Source organism: Mastigoproctus giganteus, chromosome 3 (assembly GCF_048544385.1).
Source record: "Mastigoproctus giganteus isolate SK-2022 chromosome 3, ASM4854438v1, whole genome shotgun sequence".
Lineage (NCBI taxonomy): Eukaryota > Metazoa > Arthropoda > Arachnida > Uropygi > Thelyphonidae > Mastigoproctus > Mastigoproctus giganteus.
The window spans coordinates 205,920,393-205,939,054 of record NC_143577.1 but is presented as its reverse complement, the minus strand read 5'-3'; the positions used below and the strand labels follow the sequence as shown (position 1 = coordinate 205,939,054).

Genomic DNA, 18,662 nt, shown 5'->3' with positions numbered 1-18,662 from the left:
GAGTGGAGAGACTCTGTTAGAGATGAATCATTAATTAACCTAACTGCCCTCTTCTGAATGGAATCAAGAAGCCTGAGAGAGGTTTTGGGGGCACCACCCCAGATGTGGGAACAATATTCCATGGTAGGACGGATTTGCGATTTGTACAGAGTGAACAGCTGTTTGGAAGAAAAGTAACACCTGGAGCGAAAGAGAAAAAGTTTTTTAGATGCAGAGGAAGCAATATTTGTAATGTGCTTATGCCAAGAGAGAGAGATTAGAAGTCAGGGTAATCCCCAAAAGAGATATATCATTTTGCCTAGAAATCGGAGTGTCACTAAAGATAAGCATAGGAGCAGAAGAATCCTTTTTGCGAGATATAAGACAAGATTGAGTTTTAGAAGGGTTGAAATCAACTAAGTTGTCTTTGCCCCACTGGAGAATTACCTGAAGATCGGCATTTAAGGAATTGGCAGCAGATTTTCGAGAACTTGAAGCTGATTGAGCTGGACAAGGTTTCTCAAAATGGAAAGTTGAATGCAATGTGCTATCATCGGCAAAACTATGGATAGGATTTCCAGTCAATGGAAGAAGGTCATTGATATACAAGAGGAAAAGAGTGGGGGAAAGAACTGAACCTTGGGGGACACCGGCATTAGTGGAGAAGTTAGAAGACAGAGAGCCATCTACCATCACCCTCAGTGAGCGATCAGAGAGAAAACTGGATAACCAATTACTAAAAACAGTTGGCAACCATAAGATGGAAGCTTGTTTAGAAGACCTTTATGCCAAACACGATCAAAAGCCTTTGAGATGTCAAGAGCAACTACTTGTGTTTCACCGAACCTTTCCATTGAATTAGTCCATAAATGGGTAACATAAGCCAGAATATCACCAGTGGATCGACACTGACGGAATCCATACTGGCGATCGTTGATCAGATGGAAGGTTTCTAGGTAGTTTAAGAGTTGGAGGTTAATTGATTTCTCCATTACTTTAGAAAGAGTAGAAGTAATTGCAATGGGACGATAATTGGATGGGAGGGATTTGTCACCCTTTTTAGGAACTGGCTGGATATGAGCAAATTTCCAAGCAGAAGGAAAAACACCTTTGGAATAAGAAAGTGAAAAAAGGCGGCAAAGAATAGGAGTAAGTTCAGGAGCACAGGTTTTGAGAACAAGTGGAGAAATACCTTCAGGACCTGGAGCTTTCTTAGCATCAAGATTCATCAAAATCCTTCTGATATCCTTTTGACGGAAGACCACAGGAGGCATTGAATGGAGCGTGTTAGGAATGGTGGGAGGTGTTTTACCAAGATCATTAATACATGAGCTCGAAGAAAAATGGGATGCTAACAGGTCAGCTTTATCCTTGGCTGAAGTGACAACAGAACCAGTTGGTTTGGACAGAGGTGGGAGCAGAGATGGGCAAAAGTTGCGGCCAATAGCTTTGGCAAGAGACCAGAATGCTCGGCTACCATTAGGGCAAGAAGCAAGTTTTCTACTCTTAGCCTGTTCAAACTCTAGTTTGGACTGATTAATAACTGCTTTACAATTGTTGCGAGCTTTGGTGTAGGCAGAAAATGAAACTGAAGAATTAGAAACAAGCCAATTACGATATGCAACGTTCTTCTCTTGAACAGCCTTAGCACATTTATTGGAAAACCAAGGTTTAGATAAAGAACGAGATTTTAAAGTGGAGTGTGGGATAAAGGATTCCATTCCTGCAAAAATAATTTCACTGACACGATCTGAGCAAACGTTGACATCAGAAGTTTTGAAACAGTAATCAGACCAAGGAAAAGAAGAAAAGAAGTCTCGCAGGTCATCCCATTTTGCATTCTTGTAATGCCAAACAATACGAGGTTGGGAATAGCCATGAGATAAAGGTTCCATTGGAGAAGAGACAATCCCCAAGTTGTGATCTGAAGTGCCTAAAGGACCTCTCACTTCAACCTTGTACTTAGAAGGGTTGTTTGTGAGAAAAAGATCAAGCGTATTGGCTGTATGATTAGGATTGTCCGGTATTCTTGTAGGTAAATGAACAATCTGTGCTAGGTCATTAGTAATTGCAAAAGCCTCAGCATCTCGACCTGCTGGGTCGGTGTGACTAGAAAACGGAAGCCAGCTGGAGTTGTGAACGTTAAAATCACCAAGGAAAATTACCTCACTGTTAGGAAAGTTGGACTGGAGAAAGTCAAGTTGCAAAGAGAGGAAGTCAAAGAGCTCCAAGTGATTAGTGGAGTTGGGAGAACGGTAGAGACAACAGATGAATTTTACACAATGAGGTAGAGAGATTTTAAACCAGAGAAGATCAAAGAGAGGAGATTCCAAATTGCCAAGTCTCTGACAGGGAATATCAGAACGGACATATGCACAAGTACCACCTTTGAGTCGAAAGGAATCATACAGCAAATAATTTGGACATCTGAGATGAGCAGTAGTTGAATCAACTGATAACTGAGATTCAGTCAGAAAAAGTACATGGGGTTTGGAAGACTGCAAGTGGAATTGGACATCATTGAGATTAGAATTGAGACCACGTATATTTGTGAAATGAATTAGGAAGTCCTTGGGAGATTTAGATCTTTTCGCAGATAAGCTTGCTCTATTATCTGACTATAACACTGTCACAGATCACTATAACACTCTTTTACAGATTGCATTTTTGGCATATTTAACAAAATCGTTTCATTTGATGGAGTCGATAGTTTGAAAATGAATATCAAAACAGCATTAAAACGTTTCCCACGCCGACTTGAGAAATTTTCCCACACTCAGTGATATTTTCTCGCACGCTAATTTAATTGCAGTACAGTGGCTTGTTACGTAGTTCCGAGATCAACACTTTAAAAATGGTCAGGTATATTGCTTTTAATATTTGCGTTATATGCATTTATCCGAAGTCCAGTCATCACTCAGTACAGTATTAGACATCGTGCATAACAGATAGTTTACTTGAATATTGTATCATAATTAATGCAAACAACGTCTGGCCACAGTACGAAGACTATAATAAGAAAAAGACTGAATTTGAAAATTAAATTAGACGTTTTGAAGCGAATCAATTCTGGTCAAAGACAAGCAGATGTGTGCCATAATTTAGGACTTGCAAGTTTAACTGTAAGAACAATTATAAAAAAATAAAAAATTAATTTTAGCAGCGGGAAGATAGCTGTTCCATTGCAAGCAACCAGGGCTAGGCTGGCTATTAGAATTTTATTGAAGATAATATCTAATGCAGAATTCAGTTAAGTTAAATATTATAAAAAAAAAAAGAGAGAGAGAGAGAGAGAGAGATTAGCCAATATGATGATCTGAAGAAAACTCACCTAAAAAAAAAAAAATGTGGAACCATTTGAAACTAGTAAGGGCTGGTTGAATAGATTTAAAATCCAGGGAGAAGCCACAAGTGCAGATTAAGGAGCCAAAACTTTCAAAAAAGAACTTGCTAAAATTATTGAAGAGAGATATTATGTGTTATACTTCTCAACAAGTTTTTAACATAGATGAAGCAGGACTTTTGTGGAAACGAATGCCTAAAAGAAGTTTCATATTGAAAGAAGAAAAAAACATGCCAGGTTTCAAAGCGACGAAGGGTCGGTTGACTTTATTGTTGGGTGGTAATGCTGCGGGGATTTAAAATTAATACCCCTTTTAGTTTATTTGGAAGAGGGCCAAAGTTCAACCCAAAATTGACACATTTTTCTTGATTAAATTCATCAATTAAATTTAATCAATTTAGATCAATTAAATTCATGATTTTAATTGGAATTTAAGTTTAATTTTGATATGTAAGTAGTTACCACATAATTATATACATATGTAATGCAGAATATTTTATATGTACAAATATTTGAATATTAAATATTTTGACCGACATTTGTGTATCTTTTCACTATTGTTTATTATTGATTAGGAAATATCCTATGGCACCGACCGCAACTCACAAATACATGTTACCTTATGGGAATGTGGCACTCGCTTACCGCAGATTCACTTAGCGCTCTGTTTTTCCAGAACGAATTATCAGTGTTAAGCGGGGGTCACCTGTACACAATAGTTTCAGATTTGAAAAAATTGTGTACATATAAAATCTGAAAAAGTTGTTAACATGTTTGCCTAATATATTGTATGTAGATGTGATTTTTCAATTTGAAGCAGTGGGAAACACTATGTAATCAGACATTTTCAAACCATGAAGCATAACAACGGTATGCAGTGCATAGATGTTACATTTTGTGGTGATGATGATGTGACATGTGGTGAATGTTTATTTGCATCTTTCGTTATAGAACATAATCTTCCTCTCAATTGTGCTGATAATGCAGGACACATTATTTTGAAATATGTTTCCCAGTAGTGAAATAGCAAAAAAATATGGTTGCAGAAGGTCACAAACAACAAGCATCATTAATTAAATTGCACAGACAGGAAAAGAAGAGGTAGTTATGGCTCTGAAAAAATGGGCCGTTTTCAATTACTACTGATACCAGTGAACAAAATGATTCCAAGCTCTATGCCATTACAGTCACATTTTGTAATAAAAATCATTAAATTGAAAGCAGCATTGGAAGGCAACTGCAGGATACAACATTAGACATCTAATGTTGTATCCTGCAGAGGGAGTCTGCTGACGAGGCTAGTGAGAGCCAGACGTGTTCAAAGCTGCTAAGTGGATTTTTTCTATTTATTGATTTGAAATTTATTGTTTTTGTATAACTTTTTATTTAAATTTAGTAGTATAGTATTTTTTTGTGGTTTTCTGATTAAATTGGTGCATTTATTTTTTACTCGGCCTTGTAATTGCATAGAAACCACAGTCGATTTCTAACGGCATCGTATCGATAGTAGCATTCGAATCTACCGCCATTTTTTTTCGTATCGATATAGGAGATACTGGTAGTTCTATGAAACTTATGGCAGTGTAATCAGTATCAGCAGAGGATTATAAATTATAGCACTGCTTACGTGGTTTAATAATTTAACTTGTTGCATAGATCATAACATACGACAGTAATATTTGTAGAGCTTTTAGAATTAGTGATTTGGCTTAGATAGCTAGCGTAGGAGTTCAAACCACGTGGGTGGCAATAGATAGTTAAATTTTTTATCTATTATGACTACTTAGATTTTACAAACATAATTTTTTAAATAAATTGAAATAAAAGAACTTTGAATTGAAAACTTGTTGTTAAAAGCAATTTTAAACAGACCAAGCAAGCTGATAATTCTAGGCATGTTATCCTCACCCATGGAAAAAGTATGTTTCTGTTTCTCTCTCCTCTGGCTTGAAAAAAGCAATTTGCTTGTTTCTCTTAAATGTTATGCCAACATTTGAAAATTTGAACCTAGTTCTTCAATCTTAAGTGCCTCACATCCATGTATTGAGGTTGTTATTCTAGATATGTTGGAGAATGTTATGTGCAAATTTATTTTACAGTTTTCAAATCTTCCATGTCCATTTTGGAAATTGATTACCATAGTAGACTAAACCAGAAGGATGATCATGATATAGCCATAAACATTTCTACTGCTAAACTTGTGGAGAGTCTAAAACAAGAGAAGATTCTGTTGTTTTGGCTGTGAGGAAGTACTTTATGGCTGCAATGCTGCATGTGACTACATGGTGCACTAGTTTCCATTGAAAAATGATATTTTTAGTTAGCATAAATTTCATCAATTGGCAGTGCATCATTTTCAAATTTGAAATTTTTTTGTGGACAAGTTTCCAGTAATTCTTGGTGCCATTAAAGATAAAGGTGTAGATGAAGTAGTAGAGTTGTGCAGTATCAGTTCTGTCATTTTGTGCGAGAACCTATCAGATGCTTTTGTGAAAGAAGAAAGAATGAATTGATGTACATTGGTCTTTGGTTGGGGAACTGACAGATGCACATGGAAGCTTGAAATATAACTATCTCAAGTTTTGCTTGGCATTTTATCAATTTCTCTTAGCAATGTTGAGTGTAAGAGAATATTCAGCTAGGTTGGAAAAACAAAACTGAGTTCAGATCTCTCTCTCTGGTGAAGCTTTGAAAATTCTCTTGACAGCCAAGTTAGGGCCATTGTTAAAACAGGCAAAAAACAATATTTCTGAAGAGGGTAAAGTCTGCAGCAATATGTTTTTTTTTTTAAGTAATTAAAATCAGTTGATGTCTAATAGATTATTCGAACAGAAATCTACTGACAGGAAAATGTTAGGCAAAGCTATGTTTTAAAGCATATTCTGCTGGGCAAACATTCCTGGCTGTATTTTAATTTAAAATGTGTGCTTTGGCCAGTGAAATTTAATTTCTTGGACAGTGTGGACTTTAAAAAAATCTGTTGTCCTTTTTTTTGTTTTTTTTTTTTTTTCCCCCTGTTTTGGCCCAAAAACTTCCTGTTTACTGATGCCTGCCTGTTATCCAATTTTTTGAAAGTCAAAATTTGGCAGCTATGTACAATCATTCACTTATCTGTTTGAAAAATCTGCCACCTGACCTAGTACTACCTGCTAATTTCCTAATTAATGTGTAATTCTTCCACTCTTTACAAACTTTGGATCACTTCTAACAGACATCTTGTTAATCCAGGGATGGGGTGACTACATTTTTTTTTTTTTTGTTTACATTGTATGAACACTGATTGTAGGGGCTGTTCCTGAATTAACAGTTGTGAGGATTATAGACTCAACAGGATAATCAGGCTACTGCTTAACTGGGATGCTAAATTATAACTAATTTTAGCATCATGTTATCCAGTATCACTTAGGTTCCTACTCATTAATAATCTGTTGTCAGCCCCTTCAATATCCATCTTCCTATTATACTCATACTAGAGATTTTAGAAAAGAAAACTAAATTTATACATACATCTCTGCACTAAGAAAGCTTTAGCATGCATAAAAATACTATAATGTCTTAATAGTGTAGAACAGCATTTCCCAAACTGTGTTCTGTGAGATGTGAACAAGTGTTCCGTGAAAAATCATAATTAATAATTTTAAAAAAATAATAAAATAAATAAATTTTGCATATTTGTAGCGTACACCACTTTTTATCATCATTTATAATTTTTAACATAACTTTTTTTAAGTTATATATATACTGGCGTAGACTAATTATCAAATAAACCGTGGAACACTTTATTTTGGCAGGCTTATGCATAGAGAAGTTTGTTTGGTTTTTAGGAGCATTAGCAACTAAGGCCATATTGCTCCGGGATATGCGGTGGTCATTCCCTGACCTTTCCGCATCCTCCATATTTGGTGGTGACGGGCTCGAACCCCGGTCTAATCAAGAAGCGTGTGCTACGCACTGCTGCTCCTTCCCACCTGGCTACGGAGGCGCCTTGCATAGAGAAGTATGCACAGTGGTAATGACATCTATGAAAAGGTAGCAACGTAGCGATCTAATGTGCCATTCGTATGCGATTTAGCCTGAAGTATGTGGGTTGAAGGAAACCGATATCATAACTAAACTCACTACCTTGTGTAAAATTTTTTTCATAATTATCAGTATTTCGAAATATTATTATTAAAATAAATGACCATGGATTTGTGGTTGAAAAAAGGAACTTTAAAACAAGAAGCAAGTACTCCTAGTGGTGCAACTGTGGTCAATGAAAACGAACACAATATTATCATACTTCAAAGTGAGGATGAACAATCACAGCCTTTTGTTCCCCAATCCGAAGTGAAAAAAACAGGAACCAACTAATAAAAGACCAAAATGAAAATATGACAGTTATTTGAATTTTGGCTTTATATGTATTAGAAATAAAGATGCTCCTGATGCACAGTGTATTGTATGTAATAAAATATTAGCAAACAGTTCTTTGGCTCCAGCTAAACTTGTGTTTCGTAACTGTTCTGTAAATATATTGTGAGATGAAAAGTGTTCTGTGACTAAAGAAGTTTGGGAAGCATTTGTTGTTTGTTATTTGGTTTTCAGGAGCATTAGCAACTAAGGCCATATTGCTCCAGGGATATGCAGTGGTCATTTCCTGACCTTTCCACATCCTCTGTATTTGGTGGGCATGGGCTCGAACCCCGGTCTAATCAAGAAGTGTGTGCACTGCTGCTCCTGCCTGCCTGGCTACGGAGGCGCCGCCTTTGGAAAACGCTGATGTAGAATATCCAAAAATTGGTTAGATATTCTACATTATTTTTGAAAGAAAAATGAAATATTCTTACAAATATAATTAAAATGAACTCATATATTAGTATTACAGTAATGTTAATATATATCATAATTTTTTTGTCAGAGAATTAGTTTAAGCAGAGAATAATCTTTTGACATCAACAAATGTGAGTGGATAGTATTTGTAATAACCAATATTGGAGAGGTGGTACCATAAGATTGCTGAGTGATACCACTTCCTGGAAACCAGAATTGTTGGAAATGACTCTATTAATTGTAGATTGTTGTGAACAAATCCACAGAAACAAAAGAATTATATAAATAAAAACAGGAAAAAAAAAGTGTGGATAATAGCTTTGTTTTGATGTTTTAATTTGTTATGTCTACTACTTGGAAATGTAGTAGACATATTGTTTCCAGGTTATTATTATTATTAGCCATATGGTGCAAGGAAGCCTGAGGCTTATGCTGCACCGGCCAAAAAAAAAAAAAAAAAAAAATTATGAGTTACCCTGAGAGAGAAAAGTAGAAAGGAATCGCCAAGAAAGAGAAGAATGATGATATCCAGCTCAGCACCTTGGGTGTGCCAAGCCCATACTCACCAGATGTGAGCCCCTGGGGTTATGTTGCCATCTTAAAAGTTTGAAAATAGTTTGGAAATCAAGAAAATTGCAACACAGTTCATATATAAACAGACTCATTATTTGAAATATACTTAAAATGACCTTGAGAAAAACATAGCGCTCTGAAAAAAAATCAGGGGAGCTCATAAAAAATGTAGATCTATGTATGTACTCATGAAAGGGTTAAATAACACAATTCTCTAATAGTTGCATTATTCCACTTCAAAGAGTATTTTAGGATAAAGTTATAATATGGGGAAATTGGGTTAACGATTAGTTAACACTGTTAGTATACCATTTTGTCTCTCTCTCTCTCTCTCTCTCTCTCTCTTTCTCTCTCTCTCTCTCTCTCTCTCTCTCTCTCTCTCTCTCTCTCTCTCTCTCTCTCTCTCTCTCTCTTTCTCTCTCTAACATATATATATATATAATGGAAGGAATATTTTATTATTAATACTGATAAAAAATTAATAATACTAATAGCGATTACTTTCAGAGTATATTTTCTGGACTAATTCTGTGTGGCTTGTATTATAATTTTGAATTATTGCTGCTAAAAATGGAATGGGATATGGAATATTGATAAAAAAAAAAAATAATTTTTTTAAATATCTGTTCCTATAGTTTTTCTGAGCATCAAACTGATTTTAATTACTAGGAAGCTTAAATCCTACTGTCTACAAAAATATGAGAAAGCAAGAATATCCTCCTTTTTTGTAATTTTGAAATTATGAAATGTTTGTAGTTGTAGAATTAAACTGATTCAGTATAGTTCCAGTAAGTTTAAACTGTGATAAACAAAATGGCTTTATACCTCTTTTGCACTTCTTTAATATGGTATTGATATACTTAAGCTTAATTATTTAGTTTATTCTGGAATATTCATCAAAAGCTATTTTCAAGAAGAAAAAAACATTAAAATGATCCATTTTATGTATTGTGCATATGTACAGTTTCACTAATTTCCAAAATCTGATATGTTTATATATTCATTCAGCCACTAGCATTGATGCCACTTGAGACCATCAGTCCATCTTCATCAAATTCATGCCATTCCTTCATGAGGAAAAGATTGTTATTGATTCTATGTGCATTCCACATAATAACTTATTGAGAATCAGGATGCAAGCTGATCCTCTATAAATCCTTAACTAGTTGCCCAGACTTGTTTATAAAGACAACTTCATCCTATTTAAATCAGTATTTAAATTCTATATGGTGGGACTAACTGATAATGTTACCAACAGCAAATTCAAAATGGGACACATTCAAAGAATTAATCTTGGAAGCTACTAGGCTTTACATACCAACTAAGAAATATTGTTTGAGGGTTAGGCCTAAATGGATGTCAGATGAACTAATGAGACATATGGCAGAGAAGAAAAATGCATGGGATACAAAAAAATTAATGGGTGACATGGAAGCTTATGATCGATATAAGCTGGTCTGTAACCAAGTCACAAAGGAGATTAGGCAGGCAAAGGAAAAGAAAAACAACAGAGTTCTTTACCTATGTAAACTCTAGAAGGAAAGGGATGAACCAGATTGGTCCACTGGATATTGATGGTTCAACTGTTGATGATCCTGCTCAGGTGGCTAACAAACTAAATGAGTATTTTGCATCTACATTCACACATGAGGAGTTATTTAGGGAGGGAATGTCAGAGGTGAGTTAAACTCTGGCAGTGAGCTAGATGATTTTGTAATAACTGAGAGGAAAGTGGAGGAGAAATTGTTGAAGATAAACATAAAAAAGGCACCCGGGGTGGATGGGATCTATCCAGTTATATTAAAGGAAGTAAGCAAACCCTTAGCCATAATTATGAGAGCTTCTTTGGACTCAGGGGAGGAACCCATGGACTGGAGATGTGCAAATGTGACCCTAATTCACAAAGGAAGATCAAAGGGCAACACAAGTAATTATAGACCTGTTAGTTTAACTTCTGTTCCAGGAAAATTAGTGGAGGCACTGGTTAAAGAAGCACTGCAGGATCATCTAGACAAGACTTCAGTTATAGCTTGGACACAGCATGGTTTTGTTAAGGGAAAGTCTTGCCTGAACAATTTAATTGGATACTAGGATGTGGTCACAAAGGATGCAGCGAATAACTTTGATATCATATATTTGGATCTTAGAAAGGCTTTTGATACTGTTGTACATGGAAGACTGCTGCACAAATTGGAGCAGTGTGGCATTGGAGGCAAATTGCTGCTATGGATAAAGGGATGGTTGAGTGGGAGAAGACAGAGTGATAATCAATGGACACTGCTCATCGTGGACTAATGTTATTAGTGGAGTCCCTCAGGGTTCAGTGTTGGGTCCATTGTTGTTTTCTGTATTTATAAATGATATTGATGATGGTATATCAAGCTTAATGTCCAAGTTTGCAGACGATACGAAGGTTGGCGGGGTTGTTAAGAAAAGTTGAGCAGATGAGCTGAGAGGTGGCAAATGAAGTTTAACATTGACAAATGTAAAGTACTACATATGGGAAGCAGTAACCCCAGAGTGACGTATCAACTCTGTGGTACTACACTGACAGTGGTAGAGAACGAAAGGACTTGGGGGTAATTGTGCAGGCAAATATGAAGTTTTCTGAGCAGTGCAGACAGTCTGCAAGAGTAGCTCATAGTGTCTTGTCAGTGATATACTGGAATTTTTCTAGCAGGGATAAGGAGGTGATTATCCCTTTGTATAAGGCAATGGTCAAGCCACACCTTGAGTACTGTATACAGGTCTGGAGGCCTCATTTTAAGAAGAATGTAGAGCTGTTGGAACGAGTACAGAGAAGGGCAACAAGATTAGTGAATGGAACAAAGGGTTGCTCTTACGAAGAAAGGCTTAAATTTTGCAAATTACAGTGTCTGGAGACTAGGCACCTGCGAGGTGATCTGATTGAGGTTTATAAAGCCTTCAATGGTTTGAGCCTGCTCAATGCTGATGGGATCTTTCCTCTTGCTCTGAATAATCACCTGAGAGGGCATAAATTGAAATTGAGGAAAGATAGATGTAGGATAGATGTGTGGAAGTTTGTCTTTAGTCAGTGTGTAGTTGGTTGGTGGAACAGACTTCCATCCTTTGTTGTGGAAGTTGATAGCCTAAATAAATTTAAGGCTGAGCTGGACAGGTATTTGGAATGAATGGAGGGATGAAATGGGAGAGTGGGGTTTTTTTTTTTTTTTTTGGCTGATGCTGCATAAGCTTGCTTACTTGCATCATATGCCTCTACTAATGCTAAATGTTATTAGTTATTGGAACTACAATATACTTTAGCCCAGTTCTTGTAGCTTCTGTGGTGGCATGCGCTCAGTGGAATGTAAGCCATCAGTGGTTGGCCATTAAGTATGGATTGAGTTGATGCACACATTCTTTGGTCACAGATAACATATTGCAGTTGCATAGATTCAGTTGTCTGTTCCAACAAGTAGTTTAAGCTAAACAGCAGTCATCCCCTTGGCAAGATTAATAGTGGACAAACTTTACATTGTGTTCTTGCTCTTTCAGTTCCATGGAATCACTTTTTATTGATGATTTTGCAACATTCCAAGCACTTTTTGCCACATCTTTATATTTTGTGCACCTAGTTTATCGGTGGCTCTTCTGTATATTTGGTAAATCACAGTGAGGCATCATTCAGCAATAAGCTTTATGAACTGATCATTTCTTATATGATTTGTCAGAATAAGAGATTGCAATAAAGGTGATGATGTGTTTTATCCCCCACAATCACTTAGTGACATTTTTCACTGCAGATTTTTATGCTTATCATGTTTTTAAATTATATTTACTGTAATTGATATTATGACTGTTTTGTGCAGTATATTAAGTTTCACATTATAAAAGCTGTGGAATTTAAAAGATATATTTTTGTTTGTTTAGATTTCCGTCGTAAAATGCATGAACTGGATCCTCGGATTGTAGAAAGTAAGTTTTTGAATCTAATACTTTGAATTTTTACTCTGATTATATAAAACTTCTGTCTCTAAATGCAATTTCATCTTTCATACTTATAATTCAGAATAAATTTTAATTTTCATATTCACTATTAAATTATTCAATCATTCAAATATTAGCCCCCCCCCCACCAAATATTAATTTTAGTTTTATACAGTGAAAGCTCTTTATAGCAACCCGGGTAATTTTTTCTAAACTTAATGCTATTTTACATTCATTATAATGACCCAAAAATTCCACTCGATCTCTTTTTTTTTTTTTTTTTTTTTTTTTTTTAGTACAATATTCTCATTTCAAAATGAAGATGCTAATGATGATGATGACCTTGCAGGCTGACCATGAGTAATCACTCATTTGTGATTTCCTATGCTCATAATGAAATTAACTTTGACTAGAAGTTCATTTCAGTGTACAGTGTGCATAGACTATATGTTTATCAGTTGCCAGTTGTAGACAAAATTAAGATTTTACAAGTTGTAGATGCTATGCATTCTAAGACCGACATTGTTAAACAGATTGGCATTCCTAAAAGTACACTGTTCACTGGTCTGAAAGATAAAAGAATGAGCGCTTAAAGAAATCTGCTGTACTGGCTAAGATCCTGGAATGATTAATGATAATGTGTGGAAAAAAGTATTCCTGCAGATGGAAATCATTTAAAAAATAAGGCTGAATCATTTGTGCATCAGATGAATATTGAAGATTTCAAGTCTTCTGATGGATGCTTCCAGAAATTTAAGACTCATTCTGGACTTTAAAAAAGTGTGCAGCAGTGAAAGTGCAACCATTAATGCTAAAGCTACAAAGAAATGGAAGAAGAAGAATTGTTTAAAAAATGTTTTGTTGATATATGACCAGAATGACATCAGTGTCAATAAAAGTAGAATTTTTTTAAGTTACTATTAGATAAAATGCTTATATTTGAAGGTGAGAATTGTAGTGGTGGTAAAACAAAGATTACCCAGGTGGAAGGCACCTCTGTAGCCAGGTGGGAAGGAGCAGCAGCAGTGCATAGCACACGCTTCTTGATTATTAGACCGGGGTTTGAGCCTGTCACCACCAAATATGGAGGAGGCGGAAAAGTCAGGGAATGACCACCGCATATCCTGGAGCAATATGGCCTTAGTTGCTAATGCTCCTAAAAACCAAATAACAAACAACAAACCCAGGTGGCAAACATGTTTGGCATAAAGAAGCTTCCTCTCTTAATCATTGACAAAGTCCACAAATCCTAGTGCTTTAAAGATGTTTTACTATGTATTGAGCAAACCAAAAGGCTCTTGGATATCATCAAAAATCTACAAAGAATGGATCAAAGATAGATCACAAGATGAGTGGAATAGAATAAATTTTCTGTTTGTAGATAACTGCACCCTTCATTGCCAAGTCAATGGCCTACGTGCAATCACTGTGGCTCCTACCACCTAATATGTCATCAGTTCTTCAGTCACTTTATCAAAGGTAATCCAGTGTTTCAGAGAAAACTGTCAAAAAATTTTATTAAACAAAATTGCACTTGGTCTTGAAAGCAAAACAGTGCAACATTATACAAAGGGTACTAGGAAAGTTTTGCAATATGACGCAACAATGAATCACAGGAAGCTGCTTGTTGCTGCATGTTAAGACATATTCATACGTGCATAGTAGCCGCTGCGCCAAGTCGATGGGCTCAGTTATTCATTAGTAGTGAGAGTGTAAAGTGCTTGCGATGGCATCGTGGTCACGAAATGAGATAAGGACAGTTTTGCGGTATAATGTCGTGCGTGGTTTAACCATAGACCAGTGCTTAGAAGAAATGACTCTTGCACTAGATGATGATTGTCCACATTGTACAACGATATTCAGGTGGTATAGAGAATTCCAAATTCTGAGAGGCCGGGAAGGCCACGAACGTCAGTTACGGAGGAAAACGTTACTGCTGTGAGGAAAATGCTTGACGAAAACAGGCGAGTGACCTACCAACAGATAGAGGATACTTTGGGCCTAAATGCACCAGCAATTCGTTCGATTCTGCAAGATCATTTGCACGTGAAGAAACTTTGTTCTTTCTGGGTGCCGCATCAACTGACTGAAGAGCAGATGACACGACGTGTGACTTGGTGCCGGGAGATGTTAAAAAAGTTTGATAAGGGACAATCTCGGTATGTGAACAACATCGTGACAGGTGACGAGACTTGGCTGTACTATTACGATCTGCCGACCAAGGCTCAAAACAAAGTTTGGGTCTTTGATGATGACGACACACCCGTAATTGTCAGAAAATCCCGATCTGTAAAGAAGAAAATGATAGCTGTATTTTTCAAATCGAGTGGAATTGTGGAACGTGTCGTTTTGGACACGCAGAAGACAGTCACAGCTAAGTGGTATACTGAACAATGCCTGCCTAAAGTCATTGGATCTATGAAGAACCTGCGGCCAAAGTCAAGAATGGACACCTGGTACCTCCATCACGATGATGCTGCAGCTCACCGTGCCAAAGCCTGCACCGAATATTTGACCACGACAGGACTGAAACTTCTCGAGCACCCTCCCTACAGTCCAGACCTTGCTCCCTGCGACTTTGCACTGTTCCCACATGTGAAAATGAAGCTAAAAGGGAGGCGGTTTTCCAGTGATGAGGACCTTCTACGGGCTTGGGACAACGAGTGTGCTTTACTCCCTAGTGAAACTTGGCAGAAATGGTTTAAAGATTGGTTTCGGAGGATGGAGAGGTGTATTGAATGTAGAGGAAATTACTTTGAAAAAATTAAATAAACAAAGCTGTATTGCAAAACTTTCCTAGTACCCTTTGTATTTATGTGTTTCAGCATGAGATAAGATTAATAAAAAAGTGATCACATATGCTTCAAACATAGTTTTGTCATCTTCAGTGATGCAAAGAATGAAGCTTTGTATGCATCTTTGTCTGCTAACCATGAAGAACAGTCCAGTAATAGTGAAGAAATTTGAGGAGGTGCATAATCACCTAAGCTTAGAGGAAAATGTGTTTTGAAGATTGTGCCAAAGTGAATGCATACATTGTGTGTTTCGGGATATGCATTAATGAAGAGGAACCTGCTGTCGTTGAGCAAGAAGTTTTGTTGAAGGACACTCACCAAGAATTATAACTTGTACATCTCTTTTTCAAGTGCAGCTTAACTGTACCAAAGTGAATATACTGTTGTCATGTGCCTTCATAATTCTCTTTTAAAACATGATCTGCCACCAAAATCCTTCCTTTTACCCATCACACTCAGAATTTTATTACCTACTGCACCACTGACACCTTATCTATGTTACGTAGGTCAACTAACTCCTCACTCTCGTACCTCACGTGGTCAACAGGTCGCACCAGGGTTCGAGCCCGTCACCACCAAATATGGAGAATGCGGAAAGGCCAGGAAATGACCACCGCATATCCCGGAGCAATATGGCCTTAGTTGCTAATGCTCCTAAAAACCAAATAACTAACTAACTAAGTCAACAGGTCGCATTCAAAAATGTCATTTTTTTAAAACAATTTTTGTAAAATCTGAAACAAACCTTGTACTTGATATTCGAAACAAATTTTGCAGATGATCATTAGTTATTATTATATTAGCCATGTGGTGCAAGGAGATCAAAACTTTTTCTTAATATGGTTCATTTTTGAAAGTATTGATTTGCATATATATGTTAATTTGAACATTGTATATAAAGTACACAGTTTCCTTATTTCAGGATACTTTTCACATTGCACATATTTTCCCCCAAACTGTTGCAAAACACTCAATTCATTTTTTTCTTTCAAAGCAAAATCTTGAAAATCAGTCATTTGTAATTGCAGTGCAGCTTTATACTCTTTTTAACCATTTTGCTGCCTGAGTCCATTCCCCATTTGGTTTAAATGAAAATGGACATATGAGGTATATTAGGACATATGACATATAGTCTTAATTTTCCTATTTTTTAAAAATCTGCAAATCTTTCATCGAATTCATTTTTTTAGTTTTCCTAGAAAATTATTGCATTTACTTTTATCTAATTGTATATTAGATTACAATTAGTACTTCTGTCAATACTTCTTTCATACACAGAAAGTTTAGTGCCTCATCATTTAAGTCAGAGGAAAATACGTTGAGTTTCTTGCAAAATGATTGTACAAAGTAAGAAATAACCTTGTCCTTTCCTTGTAATTTCTGGTTTAGATTGTTCAAATGTGTAAATATGTAAGTTAAGAAGGTAAATAAATTTGTATTTTCTTGAAGAAAAATTAGATGATTTCTTGCTGCTGGCATTGTGGAAATAGCAAGAAATGATTTTACTTCTTTCTGAATTAACCATAGCCTTTGTAAAACGTCACTCTTGCTAAGCCAGCATACAGTATTGTGGAGAAGTATATCATTGTAATTGGCTTCAACTTCTTGAAGAAACAATTTGAATTGGCAATGATGAAGATGCAGATCAAATAAAATTAATCATCTTTATAACTTTTTGCATTACATCTTCAGAATTTTTAATAAGTTTGCAACATGAGTTTGGTGAATTATGCAATGATAACTAAGCAAATTTACGTTCTCTCACTTTAGGCATTAAACCAGCCCTTTATTTGAAGATGTCATTGCAGGGTTGAGTTCTTCATGGTATTGCTCACTTTTTTCATCAAAAAAATCGTATAAATATAAGTACTTGAGCAGTATCGCTAATATCACATGATTCAACCAGAGCCAAAGAATAATATTCAGAAAGTTGAACATGATGTTGTATTTATAAAATTTCCTTCTGCTAGTGTTTCTTAATTTCTCGTGTTGCTTGTGGCTGATAATGGGATTCTATGAATACTATCAACAACACTCCCAACACTCTTGAGTACTGTGTACAGGTCTGGAGGCCTCATTTTAGGAAGGATGTAGATTTACTTGAGCGTGTACAGAGAAGGGCAACAAGATTGGTGAGGGGAATGAAGGGATCCTCTTATCAAGAGAGGCTTAAGTTCTGCAAATTGCAGTGGCTGGAGACTAGGCACCTGCGCGATGATCTGATTGAGGTGTATAAGGCCTTGGATGGGTTGAGCATGCTGAATTTTGATGGGATCCTTCCACTTGTTCAGATTACGAAGCTAAGGGGGCATAAATTCAAATTAAGAAAGGACAGATGTAGAATAGATGTGCGGAAATTTGTCTTTAGCCAGCGGGTGGTTAATTGCTGGAACAAACTTCCATCTGTTGTGGTGGAAGTTGATAGGTTGAATAAATTTAAGGAGGAACTGGACAGGAATTTGGAGGGAATGGTATGATTTTTTTTTTTTTTTGGCTGATGCTGCATAAGCTCATACACTTGCTTTCTTGCATCACATGCCACTACTACTGCTACGTTGATGAGGCAGCTTGAATCATACATTCTTTCACAATACAAAACATCAGTAAATGGTTTAAAATGTTTAGCCAAAGTCCACGAAATACGTAAAGCAGCTTCTGTCACTTTATCTTGTTGGGACACACATTGTTTCATAATTTGTGTTGAAGCAGAGAAGCCTGATAATAAATTTGCCACTTTATTTTTACAAAGGACACTTCCTAGTTATTATGAAAACTTGTATGCTTCATATCATAATGACATTTCAGATTATTGCTTTTAATAATAGCAACTGTTTGAAGACAAATTATGCACACTGGAATTGCTCCTTCTTTATTTGGAACTATAAAACAATATAACTCAGCCTACTCCAGTAAAAACTGTCTGTTTTTCCTTGTCCATTTTTTTTTTACTTTTATCCATATCGATTTATTTTGGGCTGCAAATATGTATAATAAATACAAAGTAAATATATTTTGTAAAATGTTTTTGCTGTCTATCTGCTTAAAAAAGTATTTCACACATACAATAATCAGCACAAAACATATATTTGATAACCACTAAACTGTAACTTCAGAGAATTTCACTATTCAATAGAGTCAGTGATGGATGACAGTGTGCAATGGAGCTAACTTCGCATTTGCTTGGGAAATACGAAAAATGTTGTGTGTGCATG

General features: G+C 36.1%; 1 protein-coding gene across 1 annotated transcript in view; it reads left to right on the top strand.

Annotated features, from left to right (window-relative positions):
- Window positions 1–18,662, top strand: part of LOC150088624 (protein CEBPZOS) — a 102,198-nt gene that overhangs the window by 12,247 nt on the left and 71,289 nt on the right. Inside the window, exon 3 of the mRNA XM_090370824.1 lies at window positions 12,599–12,643. Coding sequence (XP_090226950.1) covers window positions 12,599–12,643 — 45 coding nt within the window. The remainder of the gene's footprint in view (window positions 1–12,598; window positions 12,644–18,662) is intronic.